The 17,726-nt window shown below is 50.1% G+C and overlaps 2 protein-coding genes across 13 annotated transcripts in view; one reads left to right on the top strand and one right to left on the bottom strand.

Annotated features, from left to right (window-relative positions):
- DOCK6 (dedicator of cytokinesis 6) overlaps positions 1-17,726 on the bottom strand; it is a 112,766-nt gene that overhangs the window by 56,086 nt on the left and 38,954 nt on the right. For all 12 annotated transcript variants that reach the window (XM_088462213.1, XM_088462209.1, XM_088462216.1 and 9 more), the window contains exons 15-17: positions 8,216-8,333; positions 8,019-8,089; positions 5,434-5,572 (exon numbers count right to left, since the gene is read on the bottom strand). In XM_088462213.1, the coding sequence (XP_088318339.1) occupies positions 5,434-5,572; positions 8,019-8,089; positions 8,216-8,333 (328 nt within the window). The remainder of the gene's footprint in view (positions 1-5,433; positions 5,573-8,018; positions 8,090-8,215; positions 8,334-17,726) is intronic.
- Positions 9,179-16,814, top strand: ANGPTL8 (angiopoietin like 8). The gene is made up of 4 exons (XM_088462199.1): positions 9,179-9,448; positions 12,971-13,117; positions 16,139-16,249; positions 16,464-16,814. The coding sequence occupies exons 1-4, from the start codon at positions 9,179-9,181 to the stop codon at positions 16,485-16,487; spliced, it is 552 nt and encodes a 183-aa protein (XP_088318325.1). The 3' UTR covers positions 16,488-16,814.

A 17,726-nucleotide genomic window follows, 5' to 3' on the forward strand; every position in this document is an offset into this window, starting at 1 on the left:
GCCGGCCATCCTTTCCTGTAAAAAACAGAAATCTCAGAGCACCAATAAGGAGTCCGATTTCCGTCAGGATCACATAAATCCACAGAGGCCGGACCACAGTCAATGAGGCCACACCAGCCGAGAGGACTGGGGACTGAATGGCCGCACCATAAGTTCCAGACTAATATGGAACCTAAAAATCACTAAGAAGAAACACAAGGTGAGAGCAACTCACACCCTGACATGTTGCCGTCCAGAAGAGGGAGCCACGTGAGAACGCTCCCAATTACGACACTCACCTGGTTGATATAAACTCCCTGAGAGAAAGAGAGAAAGCCAAAGCAATAGACCATGTAATGGCTATCACAAACAGCGGTTCCATTAACTTTCCCCGGAGTTAACGAAGAACCACTACTAACTCCCAAGGAGTCCCTAGGGAGGACAAATGGAGGCATAATCCAGAAAAACACTCCAAAGGATGAACTGGATACCAGAGCGGAGCAATTTCATATCTTAATCATACTGACAGTGTAAAGATCCACACTGTCAGAAAGGCCAGGCCGAGGGTGAAACCCAAGCCAGCCGGAAGGAATGCCAGAATATCTGGAAATCCTGGACACCAGAGGATCGTATCGACAGGTATAATACCATAAGAATTATGGCTGCCACAGTTTGTGGTAGGTCCCAGCAAAAGCTGATCCATGTGCTCTAATCATTCCAACGATGACAAAGCCAGGGAAGCCGTAAGACCACTGTAGGGACGCAGTCAAAGACAAACTACCCAGGTCCAAGGCAAACCCCAGGACCCTGAGACAACAGGTCTGGGCAGTGAAGCATCAGGAATGGAGCATCGATGGAGAGACTCCGAAAAACCAAGTACCCCTGACATCTGGGGCAATCAGGAGCCACCAGCAGGAAAGCATCTCCGTCTCGATTGAAACACTTCCCTCGAGAAAGAATAGAGACCGGAGAACACAGGTACGCAAATTGGAAGAACCACTTCACCGACAAAGTCACTGAAGGTTGCTTCAGAATCCCCAGAGTTGGACTGTAACACCATAGTGTGATAGAGTCAGAAGGCCATGAGGGTCACCTCAGGAGGACTTCCCCCCCCCCCCCTGCTCACCAGGAGATGAAACCTCTCTTGGGGAAGAGACTAGTCCCCGGAATGCACGTCGTGACGGCTGAGGACTCCCGCTTCCCAATGGAGAGCACCTGAAATGAACACTGTCGAGATGGTCGGGAGGAGACCCTCAGACAATGTCCGAATGTATGACATACCTGACATTGCCACCCAACGAACAGTATTGCTAAAAAGGAAGCCACTGTTCTGACCCTGTCGGACTGAACTTTTTCAGGTTCACCGGGAAACAAGGGCTATGCCAGAGTGAAGGCCCAAGACAGGCTAAAGTTCCAACAAGTTAATTGACAGGGTGGAATCGACAGACATCCAACTGCACTGAAATGGATGCGAACCAGACAGACACTGTCCTTAGCAAAGAATACCCTGGACGAGATGGCCATAGTCACCCGAAAAGGGACCGACTTGCCTCCGGGGAGAGCATCATCGTTTGAACAGTGATCAGACAGAAAAAACTTGTTCCATCTGGAGATAAGCCAATTACGGAAAGGCCTGGAATGGAACCAAGCCTATTCCACCCTTCCAAAGGCAGACACTGAATAGTGGACCGTGCATCCCAGAGTGTAAAGACATATGTCGACTGCGCAGACATCCAAGTACTCCTACTGGAAGAGTGGAGATGCCGTCTTGCGCCAGAAGAATTCTCAGATTCTGAGAATCCAGCAGGGCTCCTAGGTGAAGAATACCCAGAGAGGGATGCAGGGAGGACTTGTTCCCCATTGATTAAATGTCTGCACCCTGAAGAAGCCACAGTCAACCTGACCCGGCTGTAAAGTACCCCGGTGATCCTGCTAAGAGCAGGAGGCCATCCAGGTACAGGAGCATTGGGATATACTGAACAGAAGAACTGTCAGAAAATCCAAAACGCTGGTAAACCCCTGTGGGGCTGAGAACAGTCCCAACAGGCAGAGCCCGAAAAATCGTAAGTGCTGTGATACAGCAAACCTCAGTCCATGCTGAGGCAAGGTCTCTGTAAGTACCCGTAGGCACGCGTCCTGTATATCCAGTGATACCATAAAGTCCCCAGGTTCCAAACATAGTATGATGGAGCATAGGGATAGGGCTTGCCACCTGAGCCCAGGTAGCTTTAGGAACTGGTTCAGGGAATTGAGACAGAGAATAGGCCAAAGAGGACCATTCAGCCACCGCACCAGAAAGAAAGCAGAACAACCAGTCCCTCGCTGAGAAAGTGGGGATGGCCCAATGAGCTCCGCTTACCGCAACAACTGTATAGCTTTCTGGATTTGTAAGGCCCTGTTCGGATCCGAATAAGGGCCTGCGTACCATCACATGGAAATAGGCCGCCGGAGCAAAGAGAGGGCGTACCCTCCTACCCACGTAGCCCCGGCAACTAGACACTAGTACCGGGCGAACTGAGAAAATCGCCATCTCCCAGTGGTAGGCCTGTCTCGTCATGCTGACGATATATCCGTAGGTTCATAAGCAGGATCGGCTGGCAGTCCAGGCCTGCTCGGTACTGGATATGTCGGCCCTTGTAAAGGCTGACAGTCTATGAAGAAACAGACGTTTAGGCTGACCCAGAGGACAAAAAGACTTAATAGACTTAGTCTGAGGCCCTGTAGTGGGCATAGCTGAAGGCGGGAAATTTGTACTGCCACTGTCAAGGTCAGGACCCAACAAGATCCACCCTATAGATGGTATCTGCACCTCTGCATTCCCAGAGCGCAGCCATAGGGTATTACGGAGGATACTGTCGCAGCCGGAACTCTGAAAGTTAGGAGACTGGTATCCAATATAGGCATGTCCACCTATGACAACTGCATATATTACGTGAGCGACCAAATACATTTGAACCCCTGACGTGTTGGAGGGGAAAAAACATTACAAATGCATCAGCTCAGTATGCAATAGTATTAACCAACCATGCTATAGCCATGGTAGGATGGGTAACAACCCCTGAAAGCGAGTATACTGATTTCAGGCAGAGTTACCACCTACGGATCGGAAGAATCCGACCACGCAGGAATGGGAAGCGTAGTAACGTCTGTAATCCGACGAGTAAAACGCCCATCCACCCCAGGAGGGGCTCGTGATGACCCTCAGGGAATTTGGGACAGGAGGCCAAACACTGTTGTAATACCTCATATCTGGCAACAGCCAGAGTCCCGCCATGCGATCCACCAGCTAGTCAGCAACAGGGAACCAGAAGGCACGTAATACTGAGGGTGTATGATACAGGTGTAGGTCAACATTCACTCTAACCAGAATGGACCTGCTACCAGCCCTAAAGCAGGGATAATAATACTTGAAATAGGCTTCTCCCCGTGTAAGAGGGAAAGAGCCCAAAACAGTATCCAGTTCACAGCAGAGCCAACTGGGAAGTAACCACAGGGCGTCAACCACGCCAATTTGCGTTTCATAGAAAAACGACATCCACCCAGGGTGGCTGTTGTGGTAATCCCTGCAAGGGGCATGACAGACTATGGTGGCACCAGGGGGAATTCATATACTCGAAAAACCCCTGTAGGGAGCGATAGTCTGTGTCACAGGGGAAGAGTGCAAGAAACTGCGAGATACCCTGAGATGAAAAGGGCAGTATGGTGAAGTAACCCCAAGTGAGGTACAACAATGGGGCCCGCCCGGCGATCCGCAATTGAGAGGATCCCGAGAAAACAGACCGCCCAAGGGGGTCGTGAAAGGGGCCGGCACCCGATGACGCCACATACAGAACCCTTTAAGAGTTAAATCCTCCGCACTAACACCTGCAGCACATGGCTTGCAGGATAGTAAAAATGGGTACAGTATAACGCTCTATCTCCTGGTCAGACATATCTGACCAAGCCTTGCGATCAAGCAGCGCTATACTGGTCCTGACTGATACTAAAAATTAGCTGCAGGGACCCATTTTCAGCGTATGCAACACACAGTTCCATCTAAAATATGGCAACGTTCAGCACGCAACAGTATGTGACAAACCTCACAAATATTAACAAGTATATAAATGTGAGGTCTCAGAACCACCCTAAGTACAGCTGAATTAGGGCAGATAAGGAAAGGGATAGATATACACTGACAGGTGAGAGAATAAAGTACAGTCAGCACTAGCATAAGTCACATACAATGCAGATATATACATATATACATAAACATGTCATATAATATACTGCACTATTACACTGCATGCAACTTACCCAGATTCAGTGTCTGGGAAGGCTACAGCGCTGTGTACACTGACCTGATGGTGAGGTACGCAGGGGGACTGGACCAACTGCCATCCTGAGAGATTTCTGCTGCACCACAGAGATAAAATGGCCGCTGGAGACCTCAGAGGAAGCGTGGCCCGCGGAGGAAGCAGCTCAGCGATGCCAGACTATGGATACTGAAAGGCGCGCTGAGCTGAGGGGAGGAGCCGCTGTAACAGGGAAGGCTGCCTCCCCTGGACGGCTATTAACCCCCGGGACGCCGGCTCCCTGCACCGAACACTAAGTCCCTGGTTGTCTAGTGGACACACGGGGTATGGGGGGCCCACCGCCACTGCCGGCGCCTCCGGTCTGTCCCCAGAGACCGGAGGCACAGGACTGCATTTCAAATGCGCGGATCACCGCAAGCGGTGACCCGCGCCTTACCTGCTCCCCGTGGATCCGGCAGCAGTCCTGGGCGCCCGCAGAGTTCGGCTAGTACAGACTCTGGGGTCCCGCTGAGATCCCCAGATCTGTACTGGCGTCTCAGCGCCAGCAGGGTGACGGAGCGGCAGCTTAGACGTCCTATGGACAGTCCGACGCTGCCGCTCTGAAGAATCCAAACTAAAAATAAAAAAAAAAAACTTTGTCCTTTAGAAAAAATAAAGCTATGGGGCTGCTAATCAGCTCCCCACTGCACTAAACGGTGACCCGACTCCGGCCGGGCACCAACTTAAACTGAAGTGCCTCTGGCTTGGGGGTGGGGTTATAGGGAGAGTGGATCCAAGTGCATCCTGGGAGCTAAAAGCTTTAACTGCGTGGTGCCCGGATTTGGTTCCCAACCTATACCCCAAAGTCAACCCTGTGGACCCCCTATGGACCCTGAAGTAGAAACAGGGGGCACAGCATATAGGGATAACTACAGGGGGCACTGCATAATGGGCACTTTTGACTAAGCGCCAGTGGGGGAACAGCCTGAGACCTGTTGGGCTGGAATGGTAAGGGAGATGCCCCTTTTCCCGGCGCGAGCATAATTGCAAAGGCCCCCACCCGGCTACTTCTTGATGCCACATGGCTGGAAAAAAATTCTGGGGAGAACACTGTGCTGTCAGGTTATACCACATTATTGCAGTACATGTATGTAAGACCCTATCTGTTACAGCCTCTAGTTACCGTATATCCCGCAGGGGTCTCTAACGCGGAGGTCTGGTTCTGCCGACAGCTCACGTGGTAGAAGGTGAAGAGGAGATGATGGTTTTCAGTCATATTTCCTGGAATTTTCATTTTAAATTCTTCGTAGAACTCTGGAGATCTGAGGGTGAGATGGGATGACAGACAGGGGAGATATTCACAGTTCAAAACCAGAAACTAATGGGATGGGATAATGGGTGACCCGGTCTTTACTGTAAGGGGTGGGGTGATCTCTGTGCAATAATGGGTGACCAGGCCTGTACTGTAAGGGGTGGGGTGATCTCTGTGCTATAATGGGTGACGAGGCCTGTACTGTAAGGGGTGGGGTGATCTCTGTGCAATGAGTGACCAGGCCTGTACGGTAAGGGGTGGGGTGATCTCTGTGCAATAATGGGTGACCAGGCCTGTACTGTAAGGGGTGGGGTGATCTCGGTGCAATAATGGGTGGAGTGATCTCTGTGCAATAATGGGTGACCAGGCCTGTACTGTAAGGGGTGGGGTGATCTCTGTGCAATAATGGGTGACCAGGCCTGTACTGTAAGGGGTGGGGTGATCTCTGTGCAATAATGGGTGACCAGGCCTGGACTGTAAGGGGTGGGGTGATCTCTGTGCTATAATGGGTGACCAGGCCTGTACTGTAAGAGGTGGGGTGATCTCTGTGAAATAATGGGTGACCAGGTCTGTACTGTAAGGGGTGGGGTGATCTCTGTGCTATAATGGGTGACGAGGCCTGTACTGTAAGGGGTGGGGTGATCTCTGTGAAATAATGGGTGACCAGGTCTGTACTGTAAGGGATGGGTGATCTCTGTGCAATGGGTGACCAGGCCTGTACGGTAAGGGGTGGGGTGATCTCTGTGCAATAATGGGTGACCCGGTCTGTACTGTAAGGGGTGGGGTGATCTCTGTGCAATAATGGGTGACCAGGCCTGTACTGTAAGGGGTGGGGTGATCTCGGTGCAATAATGGGTGGAGTGATCTCTGTGCAATAATGGGTGACCAGGCCTGTACTGTAAGGGGTGGGGTGATCTCTGTGCAATAATGGGTGACCAGGCCTGTACTGTAAGGGGTGGGGTGATCTCTGTGCTATAATGGGTGACGAGGCCTGTACTGTAAGGGGTGGGGTGATCTCTGTGCTATAATGGGTGACCAGGCCTGTACTGTAAGGGGTGGGGTGATCTCTGTGAAATAATGGGTGACCAGGTCTGTACTGTAAGGGGTGGGTGATCTCTGTGCAATGAGTGACCAGGCCTGTACGGTAAGGGGTGGGGTGATCTCTGTGCAATAATGGGTGACCAGGCCTGTACTGTAAGGGGTGGGGTGATCTCTGTGCTATAATGGGTGACGAGGCCTGTACTGTAAGGGGTGGGGTGATCTCTGTGCAATGAGTGACCAGGCCTGTACGGTAAGGGGTGGGGTGATCTCTGTACAATAATGGGTGGAGTGATCTCTGTGCAATAATGGGTGACCAGGCCTGTACTGTAAGGGGTGGGGTGATCTCTGTGCAATAATGGGTGACCAGGCCTGTACTGTAAGGGGTGGGGTGATCTCTGTGCAATAATGGGTGACCAGGCCTGGACTGTAAGGGGTGGGGTGATCTCTGTGAAATAATGGGTGACCAGGTCTGTACTGTAAGGGGTGGGTGATCTCTGTGCTATAATGGGTGACCAGGCCTGTACTGTAAGGGGTGGGGTGATCTCTGTGCTATAATGGGTGACCAGGCCTGTACTGTAAGGGGTGGGGTGATCTCTGTGAAATAATGGGTGACCAGGTCTGTACTGTAAGGGGTGGGTGATCTCTGTGCAATGAGTGACCAGGCCTGTACGGTAAGGGGTGGGGTGATCTCTGTGAAATAATGGGTGACCAGGTCTGTACTGTAAGGGGTGGGTGATCTCTGTGCAATGAGTGACCAGGCCTGTACGGTAAGGGGTGGGGTGATCTCTGTGCAATAATGGGTGACCAGGCCTGTACTGTAAGGGGTGGGGTGATCTCTGTGCTATAATGGGTGACGAGGCCTGTACTGTAAGGGGTGAGGTGATCTCTGTGAAATAATGGGTGACCAGGTCTGTACTGTAAGGGGTGGGTGATCTCTGTGCAATGAGTGACCAGGCCTGTACGGTAAGGGGTGGGGTGATCTCTGTGCAATAATGGGTGACCCGGTCTGTACTGTAAGGGGTGGGGTGATCTCTGTGCAATAATGGGTGACCAGGCCTGTACTGTAAGGGGTGGGGTGATCTTGGTGCAATAATGGGTGGAGTGATCTCGGTACAATAATGGGTGACCCGGTCTGTACTGTAAGGGTTGGGGTGATCTCGGTACAATAATGGGTGACCCGGTCTGTACTGTAAGGGTTGGGGTGATTTCGGTACAATAATGGGTGACCCGGTCTGTACTGTAAGGGTTGGGGTGATTTCGGTACAATAGTGGGTGACCCGGTCTGTACTGTAAGGGTTGGGGTGATCTCGGTACAATAATGGGTGACCCGGTCTGTACTGTAAGGGGTGGGGTGATCTCGGTACAATAATGCTGGGGGATGTGGGCAGTATTGCAGTTAGTATGTAATTACTCACTTATTATGATACACGACAGCTGTGCAACTCTCAGTGAAGAACTCGCTGCAATTCGATTTGCCGAATATCACCTGCATACAAAGGCAAAGGAGGTTCATGCTTACACACCCCTGTCCACAGGCCCATCAACCGGTCCTTTACTCCTCCTCATTCATTCAGTCAGTGACTAAATACCAGCACTCTGCCTGTACTCTCACCGGTAAGGCCTGGTTGGGGTCCTCTCCAGCCATGAACTGAATCTTTACAGCGATATTTCTCATGGACCCCTGGCGACTGCTGAAGTTAAGGCCCCGCGGATACACATAGAGAAGGTTCCTATGGAGAGATGGATAAAAGGAGACTCTTCTCAATATGGAGAAACATCCGCTAAGCTTTAGAGATCAGACAGGCACGGAGGATACCTCTCAATATGGTAGTATATGTTTAGACAGAGATGAGAGGACAGGAAGGGCTAATATTGACTTGCTATTTTAAACACTCCGATGTAACTGTATGTGGAGATCAGAAATCCATTTAAGGGGGGTTTTAAAAATGCAGTTTATTTTAACAAAGGAATCGGCCCTGCACAGATTGCCTAATGGCTGCACCGGGAATGATTGCCAGCGCTGGCACAAGCAGAAGACAGAGGCTGCCCATCACCCCTTCAGCGTGCAGTGGGAACATCTGCACCAGCCAATGGGAAGACAGCAGACGGCGTCCCCTCTGTATAACCCCAGGGCAAGGTCACCTGTATTTACCTGGCAGTGACAGCAGACGGGTGACTCTGCTTATGTAATAGTCTGACCTGTGCCTAAAAGAGACACTGAAAATGAAACCAAGAAAGAATAACGCATAGGATGACAATCTGAGTCCTAGAACGGAAAAAAAAAACACAAATAGGATATAAATGCATAAAAGTGAAAATAAAGTTGTTGAAAAAAAAAAAAACTACAGTACTATAAATGAAAAGTATAATATCTGCCATAAAATATAGGGTTATATGAATGAGTCAGTCTCCATCTATTCTGTCCCTCCTCCCTTCTCTTGCAGCCCCTGTTGTAATTTGCAATCCTTCTTGCACAACCCAGCACCTCCTCACACACACCCACCTCATGTCCCTGTATCCTGGATAACTGCTCTATGAGAAGCCCTCACTCTGTCAGCAATCCATGCCCTGAGCCATGCTGCTGCTGCTCCTCCTGGTACTGCCCCTCTGCCAGGGAAACGAGCAGGGACGGCTGGCGCTGCAGGAGGAATTTGATGTGCTGGTGTTCGGGACGCTGCAGCTGGGGCAGGCGTTGAGCGACACTTACAGCTCCACCACTACGAAGCTGCAGAAGGTAGTGGGCAGGCAAGGGCAGCATGGGCAGACTGTGGGGATGCTGCAGGAGGAGGTTTCAAGGGCACGACAAGAAAGGAGGAAGCTCCGTAAGGAGGTTGAGAGACTCCAGGTAAAAAGGACAGTCACATATTTTACGCTCATTATACATTGCCGAGGTACATTACCCAGGGCCATAGACATAATAGCATATAGCACAATCACCGTGATGTAGGCCAATGGTGCTCCAATCCCGAATGTGAGTGTGCTATTACATGGGGCTCCCAAATATCAGTGTGCTATTACACGGGATCCCCAAATGTCAGTGTGCTATTACATGGGGCCCCCAAATGTCAGTGTGCTATTACATGGGAACCGCAAATGTCAGTGTGCTATTACACGGGGCTCCCAAATGTCAGTGTGCTATTACACGGGGCTCCCAAATGTCAGTGTGCTATTACATGGGGCTCCCAAATGTCAGTGTGCTATTACACAGGATCCCCAAATGTCAGTGTGCTATTACATGGGATCCCCACATGTCAGTGTGCTATTACATGGGATCCCCACATGTCAGTGTGCTATTACATGGGATCCCCACATGTCAGTGTGCTATTACATGGGATCCCCACATGTCAGTGTGCTATTACATAATATCCCCAAATGTCAGTGTGCTATTACATGGGATCCCCACATGTCAGTGTGCTATTACACGGGGCCCCCAAATGTCAGTGTGCTATTACACGGGGCTCCCAAATGTCAGTGTGCTATTACACGGGGCCCCCAAATGTCAGTGTGCTATTACACGGGGCCCCCAAATGTCAGTGTGCTATTACACGGGGCCCCCAAATGTCAGTGTGCTATTACATGGGGCCCCCAAATGTCAGTGTGCGATTACACGGGATCCCCAAATGTCAGTGTGCTATGGTATGAGGGGACCAAGTGTCACAGTGCTACAGTGTGAGGCCCCCAAATGTCAAGATGATACCATATGGGGACCCCAAGGGGCATATCCAATTAGGTGCGAGTTTGCAAAAAATCTCGCACATGCAGGGTTATCGGTGCAGGTGTGAGATTTTTGGTATTTAATTGGGTGCAGGGTCTTAATTTTTATTTGAGAATCTCCAGAGCAGGTTCAATTTTGCCTAAAATCCATATTTTAAGGAAAAATTGTTGCACTTGCTCTGGAACCCCCCAATGACTAATTAAGCAACTGGAAATTTCCAACAAGCTTAATTAGTCCTATTCAACTTCTGCAGCTCTGTCCTCCGTCTTTTCTTCAATGTCGCAGACAACTTGCATGGACCAGGCACAAGACAGGTACTACTAACCCTGCATCCAACCACCCCTATTCCTGCACTCCCTCCCCGCACACACTACACTAGCCCTACCCCCTGCACACCACTACCTACAATATGTTTACCCTGCACTCCCTCCTCGCACACACTACTGACACTAAAATACTGCTCATCCTACACTCGCTCCATGCACAAACTACACCACAGCTCACTCTGCACCTGCTCCCCGCACACAATACACTACTGCTGCTCTCTGCACACACTACCTCTCTCCCTGCACTCACTCCTCGCACACACTACAGCTCACTCTGCACCTGCTCCCAGCACACACTACCTCTCTCCCTGCACTCGCTCCTCGCACACACTACAGCTCACTCTGCACCTTCTCACTGCACTCACTCCTCGCCCAAACTACACTACAGCTCACTCTGCACCTGCTCCCCGCCCACACTACACTACTGCTGCTCTCTGCACATACTACCGCTCTCCCTGCACTCACTCCTCGCACACATTGCACTACAGCTCACTCTACACCTGCACACACTACTGCTGCTCCCTGCACACACTACCGCTGCTCCCTGCACTCGCTTCTCGCACACACTACAGCTCACTCTGTACCTGCTCCCCGCACACACTACACTACTGCTGCTCCCTGGACACACTACCGCTGCTCCCTGCACTCGCTTCGCGCACACACTACAGCTCACTCTGTACCTGCTCCCCGCACACACTACACTACTGCTGCTACCTGCACACACTACCGCTGCTCCCTGCACTCGCTTCTCGCACACACTACAGCTCACTCTGTACCTGCTCCTCGCACACACTACACTACCGCTGCTCTCTGCACTCGCTTCTCGCACACACTACAGCTCACTCTGTACCTGCTCCTCGCACACACTACACTACTGCTGCTCCCTGCACACACTACCACTCTCCCTGCACTCGCTCCTCGCACAAACTACACTACAGCTCACTCTGCACCTGCTCCCCGCACACACTACACTACTGCTGCTCCCCGCACACACTACCTCTCTCCCTGCACTCGCTCCTTGCACACACTGCACTACAGCTCACTCTGCACCTGCCCCCGCACACACTACTGCTGCTCCCTGCACACACTACCGCTCTCCCTGCACTCGCTCCTCGAACACACTGCACTACAGCTCACTCTGCACCTGCCCCCGCACACACTGCACTACAGCTCACTCTGCACCTGCCCCCGCACACACTACTGCTGCTCTCTACACACACTCGCTCCTCACACACTACAGCTCACTGCACCTGTTCCCCGCACACTACACCACCGCTCTCCCTGCACTCGCTCCTCGCACACACTACAGCTCACTCTGCACCTGCTCCCCGCACACACTACTGCTGCTCCCTGCACACACTACCGCTCTCCCTGCACTCGCTCCTCGCACACATTGCACTACAGCTCACTCTACACCTGCTCCCCGCACACACTACTGCTCCTCCCTGCACACAGTACCGCTCTCCCTGCACTCGCTTCTCGCACACACTACAGCTCACTCTGTACCTGCTCCCCGCACACACTACACTACTGCTGCTCTCTGTACACACTACCGCTCTCCCTGCACTCGCTCCTCGCACACACTGCACTGCCCCAACTCTGCAGCCCGAAGACACTACACTACTGTACCCCTAACCCTACTCCCGCTCCCCGCACACAGCATCACCAATCATCTGTAGGCTGAGTAAAAAAAATAAAAATAAATCCCTTCCCAAGGAATTTTCCCACAACAAACCCCACAACCAATTTTTTTTTATTGGATAATTGTATCGGGGCGTGCAATTGGTTGCGAGGTCCGCATATCTTTTTGCGGGCAAAACCTCATGGCCAATTGGACACCAACTGTCATTGTGCTATTGTATGGAGACACCAACTGTCATTGTGCTATTGTATGGAGACACCAACTGTCATTGTGCTATTGTATGGAGACACCAACTGTCATTGTGCTATTGTATGGAGACACCAACTGTCATTGTGCTATTGTATGGAGACACCAACTGTCATTGTGCTATTGTATGGAGACACCAACTGTCATTGTGCTATTGTATGGAGACACCAAATGAAGTTTATAATAAAAAGTGCATATCCGATAATCAGAAAATCAAAAAAAAACAGAGGCCTGGAGCTTAGGGGATATTGGTGTCATGAAAATAAATGTGATACTAAGCATAATAGACAGTGGAAGCAGGAGGTGAATAATAGATTTGTCTTCTTCCCAGACCAGGGTGTATTCTTATTATTGTGTCTGGGATCTGCCCTCTTCAGGCTCAGTCTGTCTCAGGTAATTAGAATATATAATGTTCTGCTGGTTTCTCACCCCGGTCAGAGAGAAGAACATGAGAGGAGGACAGTCTCCCAGAAGCTAGAGGGGGATCTTCAGGAGATGCGGAGGGGACATGTGGAGCTACAGAGAAGGGTGTATGATCTGGAGAGAGGGGTGCAACTACAGGAAAGAATTATCCCTAATTTGCAGGTAAAAAAGGAAGATCTTTATTTTCCCATTTGGGTCTGTGTCAGCAGAGAGGCCAGGAAATATCAATGACAAATTTACAGGGTGTCTGATTATATTGGCTTGTGGCAGACATCTAAAGGAGGTCATACAACACGACATATATGTGTATGTGGGGATCTGATGCTTTATGTGCAGTAAGTGGAGTAGATGGAAAAATATGCAACACCAGGTGAAGCTCATCACATATGTTACCCTGGTGGAACTCTACTATAGGAATCCACACAGTGGTATGCTCAGTCAGTACGAGAGCACAGCTGGTATGCCCAGTCAGTACGAGAGCACAGCTGGTATGCCCAGTCAGTACGGGAGCACCGCTGGTATGCCCAGTCAGTACGGGAGCACCGCTGGTATGCCCAGTCAGTACGGGAGCACCGCTGGTATGCCCAGTCAGTACGGGAGCACCGCTGGTATGCCCAGTCAGTACGGGAGCACAGCTGGTATGCCCAGTCAGTACGGGAGCACAGCTGGTATGCCCAGTCAGTACGGGAGCACAGCTGGTATGCTCAGTCAGTACGGGAGCACCGCTGGTATGCCCAGTCAGTACGGGAGCACCGCTGGTATGCCCAGTCAGTACGGGAGCACCGCTGGTATGCCCAGTCAGTACGGGAGCACCGCTGGTATGCCCAGTCAGTACGGGAGCACAGCTGGTATGCTCAGTCAGTACGGGAGCACAGCTGGTATGCTCAGTCAGTACGGGAGCACAGCTGGTATGCTCAGTCAGTACGGGAGCACAGCTGGTATGCTCAGTCAGTACGGGAGCACAGCTGGTATGCTCAGTCAGTACGGGAGCACAGCTGGTATGCTCAGTCAGTACGGGAGCACAGCTGGTATGCTCAGTCAGTACGGGAGCACCACTGGTATGCCCAGTCAGTACGGGAGCACCACTGGTATGCCCAGTCAGTACGGGAGCACCACTGGTATGCCCAGTCAGTACGGGAGCACCACTGGTATGCCCAGTCAGTATGGGAGCACCACTGGTATGCCCAGTCAGTATGGGAGCACCACTGGTATGCCCAGTCAGTATGGGAGCACCACTGGTATACTAGCTATGTGAGCAATGCTGGTATGCTCAAGCAGTATAGGTGCACCGCTGGTATGGTCAGTCAGTATGGGAGCACAGATGGTATACCGCGTTATTATGGGGGTATTGCTGATATACTCAGTATGGGGGCATGGCGTATGATACAAAATGAGTGTTTTTCTGAATATACTCTCTGGGCCAGATTCAGAGATGGACGCTAATGCGATCACAGCTGCGAAAATATGCTGTGTGCAAAGATCCCCAGAGCATAAAGACGCCCATTGCTGCCTTCTTTCCTGCGTGCGACGATGCCTACCTGCGTAAATATTGGTAACATCGATGCACCTCGAGAGGCCATACACCCCCATAAAACTGCGTTCTAACGTACAGACACGCCGGTGTTTTTCTGACCAACTCCCTGTTACCAGCCCCAAACGCAGTCCACCTGTCACTCACTTAGGGGTCTATTTACTAAGCAGTGTTAGGAGAGAGTGAACAGTGATAAGGTACCAGCCAATCAGCTCCTAACTTTCATTTTTCAAACACAGCCTGTGAGATGGCAGTTGGGAGCCGATTGGCTGGTACCTTATCTCATTTCACTCTGTCTCCTAACACTGCTTAGTAAATAGACCCCTTCGTGATTAATTCTTATGTGCGTCCGTAATCGCCATTGCATTCATCTCTGAATCAGGCCCTCTGTACGGTAACTGCAATTATTTATTGATTTGAGAACAGGTTTTGTTTTTTACTTATTAAGCACCACATATCACACAGCACAGAGAATAACCATTCACATCAGTCCCTGGCATGGAGTCTGCACTCCATATTACCCACCACACGTACACATCAGTCCCTGGCATGGAGTCTGCACTCCATATTACCCACCACACGTACACATCAGTCCCTGGCATGGAGTCTGCACTCCATATTACCCACCACACGTACACATCAGTCCCTGGCAAGGAGTCTGCACTCCATATTCCCCACCACACGTACACATCAGTCCCTGGCAATGAGTCTACACTCCATATTCCCCTTCACATGTACACATCAGTCCCTGGCAAGGAGTCTGCACTCCATATTACCCACCACACGTACACATCAGTCCCTGGCAAGGAGTCTGCACTCCATATTACCCACCACACGTACACATCAGTCCCTGGCAAGGAGTCTGCACTCCATATTCCCCTTCACATGTACACATCAGTCCCTAGCAAGGAGTCTGCACTCCATATTCCCCACCACATGTACACATCAGTCCCTAGCAAGGAGTCTGCACTCCATATTCCCCACCACATGTACACATCAGACCCTGGCAAGGAGTCTGCACTCCATATTCCCCACCACATGTACACATCAGTCCCTGGCAAGGAGTCTGCACTCCATATTCCCCACCACATGTACACATCAGTCCCTGGCAAGGACTCTGTGCTTTCGTGGGTTTCCTCCGGGTACTTCGGTTTCCTCCCACACTCCAAAAATATACGGCTAGGTTAATTGGCACCCAGCAAAAATAACCCTAGTGTGTATGTGTGTGTGTATGTGATAGGGAACATAGATTGTAAGCTCCACTGGGGCAGGGACTGATGTCAGTATGTTAGTGCAGCTCAGATGGTGTAATGGTTAGCGTTACTGCCTCACAGCACTGAGGTCATGGGTTTGTATATTCTCCATAGAGATCAAAGCACTGTCCATACTACATTTTCCAGATCCTTTTACCCCACTTGACCTGGCGACTTTAGGGGGTGGAGAGGGAAAACCTCTCTAATACACAGTTTTCTTTATTAGAAGAATAATGGCGGACTCCGGGTACATACACCCTTATTACAAAGACAGATTTTATAAACGTAACGTCACAGAGTGTCTTATTATATGGGCTCAAGCTATATTTTAGGTTTATTGGCACATTACAGCCCCTCCCCCACTCCTCCATATGACCATACTTTGTTATTTAAACACAGCATCGAGTTGAACAGCATCACCTAATCCTGCAAGTGCTGGTCCGGGAATCCAGGAGGCAGGAGAAGCAGATGACGGAGCAGAGAGAACAACTATTACAGATCCTGAAACGGGTAAGGTCCATTCCTGAGCCCAGTGTATGACGTCTACAGGCATGACCTAAGATCAGGTGACCATGGCACACCAATCATGCAGGAGCAGCGGAACACAGGCCGGCTACACTCGCTGTAACATTTGTAATCCCTCCTATGACAATGGAGAAAACTACTGAACCTGCTTTAACCTTTACATCTAATCCCACCTATCCCTTTTCCTCTTTCTCTCCAGGCTTCTGATATAGGATCGAGGTGACCGTTACTCAGGGCTGAATGTTATCCTACGAAAGGACAAATTCTGCTCGTACAGGACATAAATGGACGACAACCACGGACGTCATGTGCTTCCCGGCAGCACTAGTAAGCCATCGTACCTTGGACAATAGAGCCGGACGGTCGTCATTTCAATGTTTATGCCCCACACTATCATGGTGCAGACTGTTAATGAACATATACCCTACTTTACATCTCTACAATCCTCTCCCCCAAGCACAATGCACAATGTATATATGAAAGTCTATTTATATGGCAACATACACGGTGCACAGTATCTTACTGTGGCAGTCTTTTTGCACTGATAGAATACCACTGAATCTGTCTCCTTCCCCTCATTGTACCACGGGGACTAGGATATAATTGGTTTGAATAAAAACAAAGAATAAGCATGTGGAAGCAAGTTTGACAGTACTACATTTTATTTAGGCGTTTGTATGGGACGGTGATAGCTCCTCTGATGATGGTGTTGTCCTATTTAATGTGCTATATACTATCACATTAAATATCTATAGCTTGCTGTATACTAGCAAGGGGTTTATGCATCAAGCAGTGAAGAGACGAGAAGTGAGCCAGTGGAGAAGTTGCCCATAGCAACCAATCAGCTTCTACCTGTCAGTTTATAAAATGTACTTGATAAATGCTACCTCACAGCTGATTGGTTGCAATGGCCAACTTCACCATTGGTCCACTTTTTTCACTGCTTATACATGCAGAATCATTGGGGCTTGCACAAATAGGGTTTTAACCACATTTTGGAGTGAAATATACTCAATGACTATTTCCCCACTATCCCGTCCCTCACGTTTATGAGAGACACAATTTGTCACTCTTTGTTTTTGTAGTTTTTGAGGATGCATAAATATGTCCGATGCCTTGAACAATAGTATAGACGCATAGTACTGGATGAGAGAATGAATTCTAGATACAGCAAATGCCCAGCAAAGAATCCATTGGGCAAAATGTACTAAGCGGCTGGTTCTAAACCCTGGCGGTTTGACGGCAGGTTCTATTTTGTTCTAAACCCCGGGGGTTTGGTGGCGGTTTTGCAGCAGTTTTGGCCTTCGTAAATCTGCAGATAGCAAAAAACCGCAGTCAAAACACATTTTAGAATAGAATAGAACAGGGCTGTCATTTAGAAACCGCTGCAAAACTGCCACCAAAGAACAGATCCCGCCGTTTAAACCGCCACAGTTTAGAACCCGCCACTTAGTAAATTTTG

This window comes from Taudactylus pleione, unplaced genomic scaffold (genome assembly GCF_031769625.1).
Source record: "Taudactylus pleione unplaced genomic scaffold, aTauple2 ptg001161l, whole genome shotgun sequence".
Taxonomy (NCBI): domain Eukaryota; kingdom Metazoa; phylum Chordata; class Amphibia; order Anura; family Myobatrachidae; genus Taudactylus; species Taudactylus pleione.

Excerpts from the sequence above, each read along its gene's own strand:
- ANGPTL8 (XM_088462199.1), top strand. The coding sequence starts at position 9,179 with ATGCTGCTGCTGCTCCTCCTGGTACTGCCCCTCTGCCAGGGAAACGAG. Across the intron at positions 9,449-12,970 it reads AGGAGGTTGAGAGACTCCAG|AGAGAAGAACATGAGAGGAG; the intron begins GTAAAAAGGACA and ends CACCCCGGTCAG. Across the intron at positions 13,118-16,138 it reads GAATTATCCCTAATTTGCAG|CATCGAGTTGAACAGCATCA; the intron begins GTAAAAAAGGAA and ends ATTTAAACACAG.